General features: G+C 35.6%; 1 protein-coding gene across 2 annotated transcripts in view; it reads left to right on the plus strand.

Annotated features, from left to right (window-relative positions):
• Positions 1–16178, plus strand: part of FSTL5 (follistatin like 5) — a 332447-nt gene that overhangs the window by 175513 nt on the left and 140756 nt on the right. For both annotated transcript variants that reach the window (XM_074822912.1, XM_074822913.1), the window contains exons 5-6: positions 1109–1305; positions 15829–15949. In XM_074822912.1, coding sequence (XP_074679013.1) covers positions 1109–1305; positions 15829–15949 — 318 coding nt within the window. The remainder of the gene's footprint in view (positions 1–1108; positions 1306–15828; positions 15950–16178) is intronic.

A 16178-nucleotide genomic window follows, 5' to 3' on the forward strand; every position in this document is an offset into this window, starting at 1 on the left:
CCCTTAAATACACCAAAATAATAAACTCCAGTCTCATACATGTAAATTAGACACTTCTTAAGTGGGATCCACTTACAATACAAACCACTGCTTTACCAGTTTCTGTGAGGTAAATAATTGTTCCTCATTAATACTTGCATATTCATCAGAGCATCTAAAAGGAAGACTGGAACATAGCTTTCTTTGCTAATCAGTGTATTTCTCTAGCCTTGAATTTATTTCTTGAAGTTAACTTAAGTAGTAGCTAACTGTAAATGTATGTTTGCAACAAATAGATGGTGTTTTGCTGGTCCAAATTTAAATATCTCATCGTATTGAAAACCTTTTGAGATAGTAAAGTTATCTTAATAAAAACAAACCCTTCCAAACTGTTTCTTTGTTCAATTTAAACTACATAACTAATAGTAGAGAATACCAGACATAGATGATATTGTGTTTTGGTTTAGAATAAGTAGAGACAGTAATCACTGTATGTAGGATATTTGCTGTAACAATTTCCACTTTATAGAAGACTTGATAATGAAAAGAATAAACTAGATCTTGCCAAAGATATCATTTCGCTTCCTCTGGCAATCCCACCTTCTCTTGTTCAAATGAGTTTGGTATGTCCAGTAATGGAAAGGTAGAGCTAGCTTATGAGCACTCAAGTGTAATTTCTACTTTCAGAAGTCAAATCTTGTTATGAAATATATTCTTTATAATGTATAATTTCCTATCATATTTACAGGTTTTGCTACATCTATTATATTTCAGTATTCACTTCATGAAAGTTTATATGAAATGCAATACCAAAGGTAACTTTCCAGAATGATCTAAATGAAAAAAGTACAGGCTTGGAAACTTTCCTTAGTTTCCATGGACAGAAAATTTTTTTCTACAGAAAGTGTCTAGAAGTGTAGTAATTTTTTGGCCTTAATCTGAAGACCAGACAAGGAAATGGTATGGAACAAACTACTACAGAACAAATTCCTTACCTCATAAAGTAACTCTGTTGGTATTGTTATAAGAAGTTAATACTCTCTACTTTTCCAATTTTTTTTAAAAAAATTACTTTTAAACTCTGAATAAGAAATCAAATCCAAAATAATCTTGTGTATTTTCTTTTCAGGGGATAAATGCAAACCTACTGAATACACTGAAGTAAAAAATATGTTACTGGATCTACAAAATCAGAGATATATTGCGCAATCAAAAGATAAAACTGTTGATGAGAAAATGACTTTAAAGAAACTTCTTGTAGATCAGATGTTTAATTATTTTGATTCAGACAACAATGGACTTGTGGACACTAATGAATTATCTCAGGTAAGCTTTAGATTTTGTTTCCATTAGCATAGCAGCTATTCAGTTGTCTTTGTCAGGACTTACATGATGCTTTCACTTTAGAAAATATATGTGAGTCTCTGAGGTAGAAAACTTCATTCAAGACTTATGAAAAAGCTGTATTATTCAGAAATTCTGCAGTGATTATTCAGAAATTTGAATACAGTGCTTTGGGATATACCTTAGGACGTTAGAACACTAGAGTTTTCTTTGACCATAGTTGTTTTATTATCTGCAGTATGCTACTGTAAAGTCCACCTGTATATATGTATTTTCCAAGTTGAAAACAAAATATTTTAAAATCCCTTCTGTAATACTAAACAAGTATTACTGCTTTCTACAAGTTAGGGCTAGAGAACTACAGTAGTAGTCTTGGAAAGAGAGTTCATGGTAGTCTCTAAACAGCAAGCTTTAACTAAGTACAGATCTAACCCAGTAATTGTTGCTCTGGTAGGCATGACAGCACTAGCTTTAATCTACTAGAATGGTTAATTCTATTAAATAGTGTTCTGGCAAATGTACTTTGATTTACTAGATACTGTAGAAGTCCATGTTTGAGAAACCTAATCACAACAGAGCTGTATTAATGAGTCTAATACTAGGCAGCCATTAAAAAATTCAAGTAAAGCAAGATTTGTTAGATGCCACTGTTGATCATTATCTTATGTTTTAAGTTGCATTGAAGTGTTAAGAATTATTTACAAGTGAACATATAATACCTAAAGTGTTAGGCTGGAGTTATCACTTCCATACTTCTGAAATTTTAATGGCAATTTCCGGGACCAGACGCTGCATGCAAATATAGGTATCTTTTCAAATAATAATAAATTACCCTTTTCAAAAAAAAAAAAAAATTGTTGTTTTTCTGTACTTTATAAGATTGGGTTTTCCTGCTGTTTTTTATACACTTTCAGAACTTCAGCTTTCAAGGGAATTTACTGCCTGTTTATATTTTACAAATAATACTTTTTATATGAATACATAACTTACATAGGAGTCACAGATAGAGATGTGCAAATTATATTTAATGCTTATAGATATATATCACTAACACTTGAAACAATGTGATAGTGATTAGTGTATTGGTTAGAAGTCTAAAGAAACTGAATTTTAAATCTTTATTTTACCACTTGAAAATAGCTTGACTTTGTTGCCATAGCCCTCATGTAACTACTGGAAAATAGTTGAACACTTTCACCACTGTAGATCCATTATCTAATTATCAGTGAATCATGCTCTTTTCAGTAGAGGAGCAGGACTAAAGTACTAGTGCTGAAGGTCATTATCAAAAATATTTTGCAGAATTTCTAAGTACGTATAAAGAAGCAATTCTTCTCTATTCAGTTGTTACACATATACTTTTCTTCTTGCCTTTGCTTCTTTGTGTCAAACATAGTTTAAAAAAAAATAAAGTCTTCCATTATGGTGTTTTCAAACTTTTTATGCATACTTTTCCCACATGTTTGGTGTTTTTTTTTTTGTTTTGTTTTACAAAAATGAATTTATAATGGCAACTGTGAAATAATGCTTTTTCACAAGTATGGAAACAGGTCAAACAGTCTTACAACCCAAATATGGTGCTTTGTGTTTTTGCTAAAATTCATTGCAGAAACATCAAATTATTAAATCTAAAGAATAATGTAAAAAAAGTTCATTGTTAATGTTGTGTGGTTTATTATTGTATGTTTTGGTAAGAGACACAATGAATTGAACTGTTGCCCTCAGAGATCGTTCTTTGGTCAGTTTGAACAAAGAAAAAAAGAGAATCTATACCTGTTTCTTGTGAAGCCTTCTTGATAACAGAAGCTTCAGCTGAGAACCTTTGTCTCTTTCATATGACAAAAGGTAACTCTGAATCACCTTTGTGAAACACAGAATAGTGTGCAGCTTTGCAGTTAAGAACTCAGCTCCTGTATAATGTCAGTATTTGTAAATCTTTGACTTCATCTGATGGAGGAAGATTTTATCCTGCATATTTACTGAAAACAAACCAAGTATGTGACTCAGTTCTCTCTGAAGACTTAGAACAAGATAACAAATTAAAAGAACTCAGAGTAACATCGTCAAATGAAATGCACTATTTTTCAGAGCATTATCTTTGATTGTTGAAAACTTGACACTTTTTTCATCCTCCTGTGGTTTAGCTCAATGAATGTTTTTTTTTTGTTGTTCTTGTTGAATGTAAAAGCTTGATAAATCAAGATTGTTTTACAAGGTGGGATTAGACTCTTGCTCTCTTCTGCCCTTAGTGTATATGATAGCTATCGGAATTTCTAAAAATTGGAATTGCTGTAATAGAAAAAAAAGAAACAAAAAGACCTTGTTTTGAATACATTATCTAGAAAGTATTGAATCATAATGTGAGAGAGGTCCCTGCTACTGAGAGAATGCTGGGCCCATTAACTTCCTTGAGAATGTGATTATTGAGGGGGAAGGGGTGTGGTGGTGATGGAAGAACATTAGAAAGGTCTTTAAACTTCCCCAGGGTTGAATGGGAGTGTATTGGGTTTGCATGGCAAGATTTTGGTAGCAGGGAGACTACAGAGGTGGCTTCTACTAGAAGCTGCTAGAAGCTTCCCCCATGTCCAACAGAGCCAGCCAGCTCCAAGTCGGACCCACCACTGGCCAAGGCCGAACCTGTCAGCAATGGTAGTAGCACCTTTGGAATAACATATCTAAGAAGGGGGAAAAAAACCTTCTGCACAGCAACAGCCAGGAGAGAGGTGTAAGAATATGTGAAAAACAACTCTGCAGATACTAAGGTCATTGAAGAAGGAGGGGGAGGAGGTACTCCAGGCACTAGCACAGACATTCCCCTGCAGCCTGTGGTGAAGGCCATGGTGAGGCAGACTGTCCCCCTGCAGCCCATGGAGGTCCACGGTGGAGCAGATATCCACCTGCAGCCCATGGAGGACCCCACACTGGAGTAGGTGGATGTGCCCAAAGGAGGCTGTGACCCCGTGGGAAGCCCACACTGGAGCAGGCTCCTGGCAGGATCTGTGGACCCATGGAGAGAGGAGCCCATGCTGGAGCAGGTTTGCTGGCAGGACTTGTGACTTGCAGGAGACCCATGCTGGAGCAGCCAGTTCCTGAAGGACTGCACCCCATGGAAGGGAGCCATGCTGGAGCATTTCATGAAGAACTGCAGCCCACGGGAGGGACCCACCTTGGAGGAGTTCATGGAGGAATGTCTCCTGTGGGACGGACCCCATGCTGGATCTGGGGAACAGTGTGAGGACTCCTCCACCTGAGGAGGAAGTAGTGGCAGAAACGTATGATGAACTGACCACAACCCCCACTCCCCATCCCCCTATACCACTGTTGGGGAGGAGGTAGAGAAAATTTGGAGTAAATTTCAGCCCAAGAAGAAGGGGATGGCTGGGGGTAGTGTTTTTAAGATTGGGTTTTATTTCTCATTATCCTACTCTGATTTGATAAGTAATAAATTAAATTAATTTTTCCCCAAGTTGAGTCTGTTTTGCCCATGATGGTAACTGATGAATGATCTCTCCCTGTCCTTATCTCACCCTGTGAGCCTGCCATTATATTTTCTCTTCCCTGTCCAGCTGAGGAGGGGAGTGATAGAGCAGCTTTGGGTAGCACCTGACATCAACCTACCCCAGGGAGACATTATTGTATTCTTGAAAATGTTCTCGGGATTAGGAGAATTTTTCTCAGCTGTGCTCACAATACAAGCAAAATTTTGAAATCTGCAGACCTGTCATAAATAATAGTTCCTGTCTGCATTTTAAATTTAATCATATTAAGGGAATATGAAAAATAACATATTTGTTGTAGAAAACAAGGACTCCTGAAGTTAATTTATGTTCACATGAATATTGAACTTCAGTTTTTAGTGCATCTTAAATTTTACTTCTCCTCAGTCTTGCTGTGCAATGAGTGCAATCAGGCTCTTGGATTGCATTTTATTATCTTATAGGTGTCCACATAGTCATCCTACCTAATGTAAAATTGAAATAAATCAGTTGGAGATTGGAAATGGTGACAGCAACACTCTAATTTTTATTGATGTATTTTGGATCAGAAGTCATAAGGTTCTTGCATTTGCATCTTGATGCAATAGAAATGAATATTTCTCTCCAGAAAAAGCAAAAATAGTGCTTTTTATATAAAAAGCTATTTCAAATAGTGAGACAATTCTAAACCAAATACTTCAAGTATTATAACAATAAATTAAAAATTGCCAGGCTATTTTTTTCTTTTATTTGAACAATTCTGGCATCTAGGTATAATTTGTTTTTCATGGCTTTGTAAGCTAATACAGAATTGCTGTTAAAAAATAATTATAACTCCATTACACAGTATAAATGTCAGACAAGGTAGTCTGCAATGAAGATAGAAAAGTGGTGGGATTATGTAGCTCCATGCAGGCTAAGTGAATATTTTTTTGCCCATATAAATTCTTCTAACTTGACTGCTTTCACTGCTGAGCCTAACTCATTTCTAGTTTCCAAATCATATGTTGGCAAGTCAGATGTGGCTTGATTTTGAAAGAATTTACTGATAAAGTTAACCTTTTAGACCACTCTGTTTTGAGAATTAGGTACTAATCAGAAAGAATATGTACCCTTCCAAAAGGCTGGGCTATGAAATAGGCAAAAATTTCATCATCTTCATCACCTCTAGTCTAAAATAAATGCAAAATATCTGCAAGATTTCTATCAAAGTGGAGTAGTTCCTTCAAGGGTTTGTTTTGTTTTGAATGATAGAATGGTTTGGGCCGAAAGAGACCTTAAAGATCATCTAGTTCCAACCCCCCTGCCATGGGCAGGGACACCTTCCACTAGACCAGGTTGCTCAAAGCCCCGTCCAACCTGGCCTTGAACACTGCCAGGGAGGGGGCACAGCCACAGCTTCTCTGGGCAACCTGTTCCAGTGTCTCACCACCCTCACAGTAAAGAATTTCTTCCTTGTATCTAAACTAAATCTACCCTCTTTCAGTTTAAAGCCATTATCCCTCATCCTGTCACTACACTCCCTGATAGAGAGTCCCTTCCCATCTTTCCTGTAGGCCCCCTTTAAGTACTGGAAGGCCACTATAAGGTCTCTCCAGAGCCTTCTCTTCTCCAGACTGAACAACTCTCTTGGCCTGTCCTCATAGGGGAGGTGCTCTAGCCCCCTGGTCATCTTTGTGGCCTGCTCTGGACCTGGTCTGTGTCTTTCTCCTCATGTTGGGGGCCTCAGAGCTGGACACAGTACTGCAGGTGGGGTCTCACAAGTGCAGAGTAGAAGGGGAGAAACACCTAGCTTGACCTGCTGGCCACACTTCTCTTGATGCAGCCCAGGATGCAGTTGGCTTTCTGGGCTGCAAGCACACGTTGCTGGGTCATAGTCAGTTTTTCATCCACTAATACCCTTAACTTCTCCACTAATTCCATCCACTGATACCCTCAAGTGCTCTCAATCCACTCATTGCCTAGCCTGTATTTGTGCTTGGGATTGCCCTGACCCACGTGCAGGACCTTGCACTTGGCCTTGTTGAACTTCATGAGGTTTGCATGCACCCACATTCTCAAGCCTGTCCAGGTCCCTCTGGATGACATCCTTTTCCTCCAGCGTGTTGACCGCACCACATGGCTTGGTGTTGTCAGCGAACTTGCTGAGGGTGCACTCAATCCCACTGCCTCTGTCACCAACAAAGATGTTAACCAGCGCTGGTCACAACTCTGACCTCTGAGGAACACCACTCGACTCTGCTCTAAACTTGGACATTGAGCTGTTGATTGAGTGGAGAACAGTGATGAGTGGTGTTCCTCAGGGATCAACTTTGGGACCAATGCTGGTTTTTTTTTTGTTTTAAAGCACTTTGAAAGAATTTAAATTAATCCAAATAAAGGATAATAATTGGGTTTTCTCGTTAGCTATGAATATTCAGTTGTTAACAGACCCATGTGTTCATTGTCTTTTATCTTATGCAAAAGCAAACTGGAATTTAATGCAAAGTTATAAATGGAATGTCAGCATTTCTATTACTGTAGACTGCTTGATTACTCTATATTGTTGTTGCTGTATAGAAGAGAAAAAACATCAAAAGTGTTATGGAGAGACAGGGGAATATAATGTGCTTTTACCCGTGATGAATGCAGTTACTCCTGTATGGTGGAACTGCTGTTTTATAAGCAGTAAGCCTTTTCTGGTTACCATCAGTGAAAGCTTACATGAGCTTTTGGAATACTTCACCTTGCTCAACAGTGAAATTCAAGTTCCTTCTGTGGGTGAAAGTGAAATAATCTATACTGGATTAGACTTTAAGCTGCTTTGCTTCTATTTATTTCTTGTACTAGTGAGCTAAGACAGCAATTTTTTTTTAAAAAGGGAAGTGACATAATCTAAAAGCAAGTTGAATATATAATAATAATAAATTTTCCTCTTCCTTTCCTGCTTTTTAATGATCTATTTTCTGGAGTCAAAGAAAGAATTTAGCCACCTTGTTTATAAGCTAATATATCAAGGTATTTGAAATTACATATATTTTGTTATTTACCAGGTTAACATAAGGCAAAAAATTAATCCTTCCGCATTTTATTTTGATGTTTTCTCAGTGTCATTTAATTTCAGTTTGTGAGAGCAAACAAAAACAATTAAGAAACAGCCTAATGAACCACTCCCTCTCAGGAAATGTACCAAGTTCATTGCTGTGTCACGGGATGAGAAGTTGAAGTTATGGGAATTACTGTAAGATTAAATATTGCCCTTTCACATATCAGTTTAATATGCTTCAATTACAGGTGATACCAGGAATATGGATTTCTCATAAAGTGTAATGAACCTTTGAATAGTATTATATATCCATGTGTGTTTGTAGATAAACAAGGTAGGGGTGTGGGTGTGTGTATGCATATATCGCATCTTTACATAAAGCATCAATTCAAAATTTCTAATGTAAAATGTACTAAGAGAGAAACAAATTTTAAGTAGGATATTAAGTACTGTTGTCTTTATTGATATGTGTACATATGTGTACTTACCTGTAAATCTCAGGAATGTGCCATGCCTTGGAAGAATACACTCTCTGTAGATGAGTAGAGCTGTATCTATATATGTCTTGGTTACTATATATTATAGTAAAAAAAACATATTCTGGAGGAATTATACATTTAATTGGTTTGCCTAATACAGTATTAATTGCTGCTAAATGTATAGGTAAGAAAACATTTTAATTAGTTTCTTCCTGTTTCTGTTCCTTGAGTTCTTTTTTCTCAGGTTTTCTTCAATCACTGTCAGTTTTTATATTTGATAACAAACTGTTGCTTCTTTGTGATTTGAGAACAGATGTGTGTCCTTTTTTATGCAACAACTTGTCCTAGATTATGGATACATCTTTTCCTTTAAAGACTAAGATTCCTAAACTGTGTTCCCTATATTCTGCCACTGAGATCTGAAAGAAGAGAAAAAAAAAAACCTTCCGGTTTTATCTTTGTACTAATGATAATACTGTTGCACTTTACGCCAGCTGATACTTCAAGGCACTTTTTTTCACAGCTTCTACTAATGTAAACCTTTTCTGTCAACCTTGGGTTCTCAGAACCTGATCAGAATAATTTGTGGATCCCTGGCCTTTAAATTTTTGCCTTTATGACTTCTGACTTTGCATCCTATCAGTGGTATTACTATGTGTTATTTGGAGGACTTTGAACTGACAGAAGAGATAATAAGCCTATCTCCTCTTTTTGAATTTTTAATCAACTTTGGTGTTTCCTACAGAGGGCATAGGCAGAATCATATTTTTCCTGTTAAACTATAGTTCTATTTATTTTCTGCCTATTAATTAGGAGTACCTTATTATTTAGGTTGTATTATGTATTTTTACTATTACTAATCTAAGAAAAATTGAGCATACACTATATTCAATTTTAGATTCAAAATAAAAACGAGAATCCTACATAAAACTTTAAAACTGGGGCAAAAGGAAAGAGAACTTTTCAGGGATTAGTAGTGAAATATAGCTTGCAAATACTGTAATCATGGTGTTAAACCCGAACATCTTGATCTGTGTTTGCTGCCTTTGCTTTTATCAAGTAGAAGCACTTCCCATTATTTTCTTGCATAACGGATAATTCAATTACTCTGCTGGATTAGAATTAAGTTATTTAGCTACTGGAATGACATGTAAGGAAAAAAAGGGCTATGAATTTCTTTTAAATGAGATTCATTCTATCCTATATCTAGGTATTAGATTAATACCCTGGTGTATGTATTCACATGATAATATTTCATATACCTGGGTAGAGAGCTTGAAGTCTTTTCTTCAGTCCAAATGGAGTATTTAGGATCCTTAGATGTGTGTAAGCATTGTAAAATACAACTGCTAGATGATCTTGCGGTTTTGAATTTCTCGGTTTCTGGCTAGGCGCAAAGTCTGTGCCTGAGAAGAAATGTTTTTAAATAAGAGAACCTTAACCATCAGATTATGTGGGCACAGTCTAGTGATTAGCTCATGCAAAATATAGAAGAAACAGTTTCTGAAGCTGAGGTTGTCTAGGTTATCTCTTTCTCTAGCCAGTGACTTCGAGGTTAGGCCAAACAGTTATTCTTCAGTTACTTCTCTCTGACTCAATGATTCTTAAAATCTGTCCTAAGAAACAGCGTCCTTTGAAACACAGCAACAGGCTGCAAAGGAAGCTGGACCCAGCTTCATTTCCTGGGTAGGTCCTTGGGCTGATGTTAGCTGAAAGTGGACACAAAAGCATAATGATGCAAGATTTTGTTTGCACTTGTGTCAACATTGTCTTCTGTTGGTGAGCTCCAAAGCCACAGGCTCAGGGTACTGGTAGTTCTAGGTCTAATTCGGAGGTGCAGAATTTTACCCATGCCATCTATGTGGTACTAATACCTATTCTGGTCCTATACTTTGGGCTAGACATCTACAACTTCAGCATTATACTTGCAGACATCTAAGGACACATTTACATCTTCTGAGTCAGATTAGGTCTTCCCCCTGCTAAATGTGGAAGTGGAAAGGCAGGGAAGTGTGACTCATTGGAGTAGTTTGCAGAGAGAAAGCTCATATCTGAGCAGCATAACTCAGTTAGTATGGGACAGTATTGAGGTAATACCCTAACTGAAACTGAGTCCATGCCTTTACATGCCACTTCATGTGGGTCTACCAGTTCAGATCTCTCTTTGCTCAGGGATCTCTGTGTCATGACCTACTCTGTGATGCAGAAGTCCCATATTTTTACTCACTCCACCTCAAATTTCTGAAGGTAACGCTCTACTATAGACACCAAATAAAGGGTGGTGTTGCAGTGCTACAGAACATGCTGGTAGACTACTGATTAAACTGGGTTAGGGGACAATTTACCAACCTTTATTATTAATTTGGTTTTGTAAATGATCAATTATTTTAATTTCTACCCCTTCAGTCAGAATTTATTTGTAGTGCAATTCCCACAGTGTTTGATGTTTGATGATCAAGCACTGAATGATATTGTTGTGATGAGGTGCTTGCTTTTAGGAAAGATGCACACTTAACCGAACCACCATATTCACTTTAAAGGAAATTTTTGTAGTCATATTTCTGTAGCATATTCTTTGAGGAAGTACGTAGAGACCATCAATCACAGGCAAGCAAAAAACCACTGACATAATTTTTGGTAATGTGGACTAATAAAGGGAACATGTTATAAGTGATCTAGCTTCATAATATTTGCAGACTTTTCATTGTGGCTGTCAAAAATCAAATTGAAATAAATGAAACAATCTATTCCAACATGCAGTTTGTAATTTTTAACTGGATTACCTTTTCCCGTCTCCTAAAATTTGGAGTACTGACTAAATTTGTGAGAGGTTTTGAACTTAGATAACAGTATGCTGTTTTATGGGAAATAAATAATTGTGTGCTACATCTTTAAAAAATACAATATTTGCCAAATACTACAAATCCATCCTCAATGTTTCAAAAAGCATTCAATTCTCAAGGATAAGGTTCATAGTTTAGAAAGGCCATATTTAATTTGCAAATTTAGATAGTTTCTGACTTCTCAGTATTTATGGGGTTTCACAATGACCCATAAACAGAGCAGCAGTTTTGCTGTATGTCTTACCTTTTACCTGTTCATGATATGGAAAGTAAATACTTCACTGTCTTTATGCAAATGTAAAGTAAAATTTGTGAGCATAAATATTTGTGAACATTCCCTGGTATCAATTTTCAATTCAGAAGTCTGAAATCAAATAATCCCATGTATGACTTGTATGATACAACATAAAATTGTGCAGATCATCTTAATCAGGCTTTAACCTTTATAGAAAGAATTTTGTTTCTAGCATGTGACTCACTAAAAATTTTGTCTGTTTCTATCTTTGCTCCCTAACTAATTACTCTGTTTAGTTTAACCAAGAAATAGACAAGATGGGTTTAAAGAATTGGCTCAAGAATCAGATTCCTTGAATTTTACTTTTCTCTCCTCCATGGACAGAGATCAATAGAATTTAAAATTTAAGGCTTAGATCATCTATGATACACCTTCATGTAATCTAACTTGTGTATCATAGACATGGAATTTTATTCTATTTGTTCTACACTTTTAATTAAAAAACTGTGATGTCTTGCTTTTGTCTGAAGCAAAAAAGGTCTACAGGAAGTGTGCAGCCTTGATTTGAAAACATAGAGGAGAATTTAAGAGTCCCAGGATTCAAGGTTAATTGTTCCTGTAGCTTTTCTTTTTTGGGTTCAGAGGTGCTATTCATTTTTCCTGTCCTATTAACTTTTGTTTACCAAATTGAAACACCCATATTTATTTCTTTCCCCAGTGAAAGTACCTATGGAAAGAAAGTACCTATGATAAGATCAATCCTTAGTCTCACTTTAAAAAAACAAAACCAAAACCAAAGCCCCCAAAACCTATAAAGATTGAGTTTTCTCAGCTCTCTTAATGTAAAGTGTCTTCAGCAAGCTTCTGATTAGTTCTATGGGTCCTTTCTAACTTGACAAGTTCCCTTCTAGTTTCTCAACACTGTATTTTAATATGGGCAAGTCAAAACTGAATGTTGTGTTTCCATATCCGTCCCACCATGGCCCTTCTACCCCCAGTTACCTTGTTACACTTCAGAAGAACATACTGCTTGGTTAGGCTACAGAATGATCCTGGAATTTTGAGACTTTCTTATCCACAGCAAATCCTGGCTCCTTTTCAGATAAAAGGCTTCCCAGGCCCTGTTTATCCTCATTAATGCATGGTCTGGGTTCTTATTTTTAGATGAATGACCTTACATTTGACTCCGTGAAAGCCCAGATCCTCTTTCTGAAAACATCCAAACATGTGATCGATTTCATTCCATATGCTGCCATGTCCTTCTCATTATTATTCACCTCAACATCTGGTGATTTTATTTTTTTATTTATTTTTAAATTATCAAAAAGGATTGTGATGAGACCCCAGACTTTCTAAATCCCACTGGATTGTTTCAGCCATTGATGATTCCTTGCTGATATCTACTTTTTGAGGATTTGCAATTACTGACATTATTATTCATGCAGTATATGCCTTACTGATATAGCATAGTATTATTTTTCTCTTGTAATGATGCAGGGTGTGAAATTAAAACATGCCTACAAGAAACTATTATGTTTAGCAAACTGCCTTTGTAAATTAAGTCCCTTACATAAGTAAAAGAAAATGAAAAATGGTGTTGTCTGACAGGTTGTATTTCCTAGAAGATGGTGTTAAAATACCATGATGTGACAGCATTTAGAAACACAAAAAGTATTCACAGTCTTTATTTGTGAATTCCACTGTTTATTTCTCAAACCAATACTGATGATTTTTCTTGCCCTGTTTGAATATTTGTGCTGTGTTGTTATATGTCCACCTTATGAAATTTCACTGATAAGTGAAGATCTGTTAAAAAGTAATGTCAACAAGAAAAAGGTCTCCGCTGATGAGTTAGAGACTCTTGTGAACAGGCAGTCTGATCCTGATGATTTTAAAACACTTGATGCTAATGTAAGGTGCTAAACGACTTGTCTGTTGGCCTATGGCTTGGTAAGTAGTCAGCTTTGCTTTGTTAGTCTCATATAGGCTGTAATTTCATATCACAGTCAATCTGATCTAACTGCAGGCTGCTACAGAAACAGGTAATTTTTAAAAATCCAAATCCGTACTCCCTAATACCTGTTCTGAGTTGTACCTCTTCTCATAGAATATTAATCCCCCACCCCTTCAGGAGAAAAAAAACAACCAACCAAAGTCTCCATAAAGATTAATTTTGCTTTTGATGAGAGAGTTGATCTGATCCACAAGTCACATTGTAGTCAGGAGATGGGTAGATCCAGCACAAAATGAATTCCTATTGGATAAAAATTGGAACAGCTCTTTAAGTAACAAATCACAGATAATTAACATTAATCATGATATGAGATCACTTCTGTACCTTCTAAAATCTGTCCTCACTGACATTTTTGGAGGGTTTATTAAAACTGAGTGAATTTTCCAAAGAACGCCAAAGTATTTTGCCAGCATAAAGACGTCTGTGTATAAACAAACACTGAATCTTATATCTGTAATCAAAATTATTGGTTTATTGAAGATGAAAATAAAGTGATTGCCAGGAAAATAAACCATACCTGTCCATTATATCATTCTTGGAAATATCTCAATCATTCTGGCTAATCTTCTTTTAATTATTTTTATTTTTATTTTAAATAAAGTTAACCAGTTATAAATGAAAAACATCATGATACAGACTTCAACTCAAAGGATTGAAGCTGAGAACACTAACATGCAATTCAAAATGTGGTACTATAGTGGCAGGTGTTGGTGGGCTTTTAACAAAGGTTTTATTATACCACCTTAGGTGTAAAGTTTAATCCTTGTTTATACAATTGAAGCTAGTGGGAACAAGTGTTTTAAACTATTTCAGACCCACTTTTCTCTAAAACAAGCAAAGAAACAATGCTTCTCACCCTGAATGTTCCTTTTTCATGAACCAGCTGTGATTTTAGCAACATTTTATGGCCCTGAAATCTCAGAGATTTCTAGCGTGAAGTTTTCAATACACACCATTATATCTTTAGTACTACTTGTATAACTACAATGGGTTTAGAGTTAATTTTTCCCAGACTGCATTTTTGTCCTTTATGTACCAGCTGTAAGATCTACACAATTTCTTTTTTTCTTAATTCAGTTTAATGTGAACTTAATAAACAGGCTTTTATTGTATGAGAAGTAGCTAGCACTAATATTCAGGTAGCGTAGTATGCATCTTTAATTAATAATAGCTAAAGCTGGTATTGTGGTGATTTTTCTTTGTGAACGGTTTTCATACTTTCTAATGTGCTAACAAGGTTATTATCTTTTATAATGTTTTTATATTAATATATAGAGGATTGCTTCTAGTAGGATAAAAAGTTTGTGTCCTTTCTCTTTGCTCTAGTGTTCCTTTTATTCTCTATTATTTGTTTAGATATTTTGTATTTACATGAATAATAACTGAATGAATTCCTATCTATTCCTGCTGATACCTTTACAGAGCAACTGAAACACAAAAGCCTCCATATCCCCTGTTTTTCAGAAGCTATCATATGATAATACAAATATAATGGGTTTGCAGTTATTTTGGGAGACAGGGTAGGAAGTGTAATTATTTTACAAAGGAATTAACTATAGTTATATTCATTTTTTCTGTGCCCGGTACAGAAGTTTAAATTGTGCAACATTGCAACAAGGAGTTGCATTACGTTTGGTTCTTTCAGTTATGTGATAGTGTTTTTAATACATGCACCATGTAAAATGAGAATTCTGAATATTTGAGGTTATCAACATCTTAAAAATTCTTTGGATGGAATTGACGTAGATGTCTAGAAACATATACAGACTTTAAACAAAATGGTGCACAAATTAACATTTCTCTGGGAGAAGTTCATTGGAGTTAAAAATCAAATAGCTATTAATTATGATCTATTTACACAGTGTATGTGCCTTCATTGAGAAGCAGGAGCCTTTTCAGATCTGCTGCTTTTCTAATAGGTCTTTGGGAAGATAATATGCTTGTCAAAAGCCTGTAAGAGGTTGATACAATTAGTTGAGTAATTGAAGTTTATTTTAGTTATTTTTGAAATTTTTTTTTGTGGTTAGGAATTAGACTGAGAGGAAGAAGACATTATGTTATGTGTACTTGGGAAATTATTATGTCAAGTATATTTGAAAGTTTCTTAATAACCATTCCTATGCATGTAAAGTAAAATCAGCTTTAACATTCATGGTGTCTTTACACTGCTTCTCTCTATCCCCATTGTATATTTTCTCTATATATTCTAAAATCTTTTGTGTAATCTCAGTGAGACTGTCCTAAAGGTATTAAGTTTTAAAAATGCAATAAATAATTACAAAGTAACTGGAAATCCCTGACTTTACACAGTTGCAGTTCATTGCCCCACAGCAACCTTAAAATGATCTATTAAATGATTATTAGAAACAATTAATTATACCAGAGAACTCTAAGAGCTCAAATGTAATTTCATGGTTATAATTTTTTTGTCAGGTAATAAAACGGGATGAGCTTGGCAAGGATCTGTCTGACTGCTCTCTCTTCGATTTGCTGAAATACGATGATTATAATAGTGACAAGCACCTAGCGCTGGAAGAATTCTATAGAGCTTTTCGTAAGTACAAAGATTAACCTATTCTTTCAGTTTTCTTTTCTCTCTCTTGCTTTGTTTTTCTAAAATGATATTTTTTTATTTTTAAATCTTGATACATCCTGATGCTGTACTTAAACAAAGAGCACAATTTAAGAGTCATGATACAGTAGAGAACTTCTTAGCAGAAATCAATGAAATGCATTAATGTCCAGATTTCTGAGGGATTTTGGTAATGGAGAATTTCTAGATA

This window comes from Strix aluco, chromosome 4, assembly GCF_031877795.1.
Source record: "Strix aluco isolate bStrAlu1 chromosome 4, bStrAlu1.hap1, whole genome shotgun sequence".
NCBI classification, from domain to species: Eukaryota; Metazoa; Chordata; class Aves; order Strigiformes; family Strigidae; genus Strix; species Strix aluco.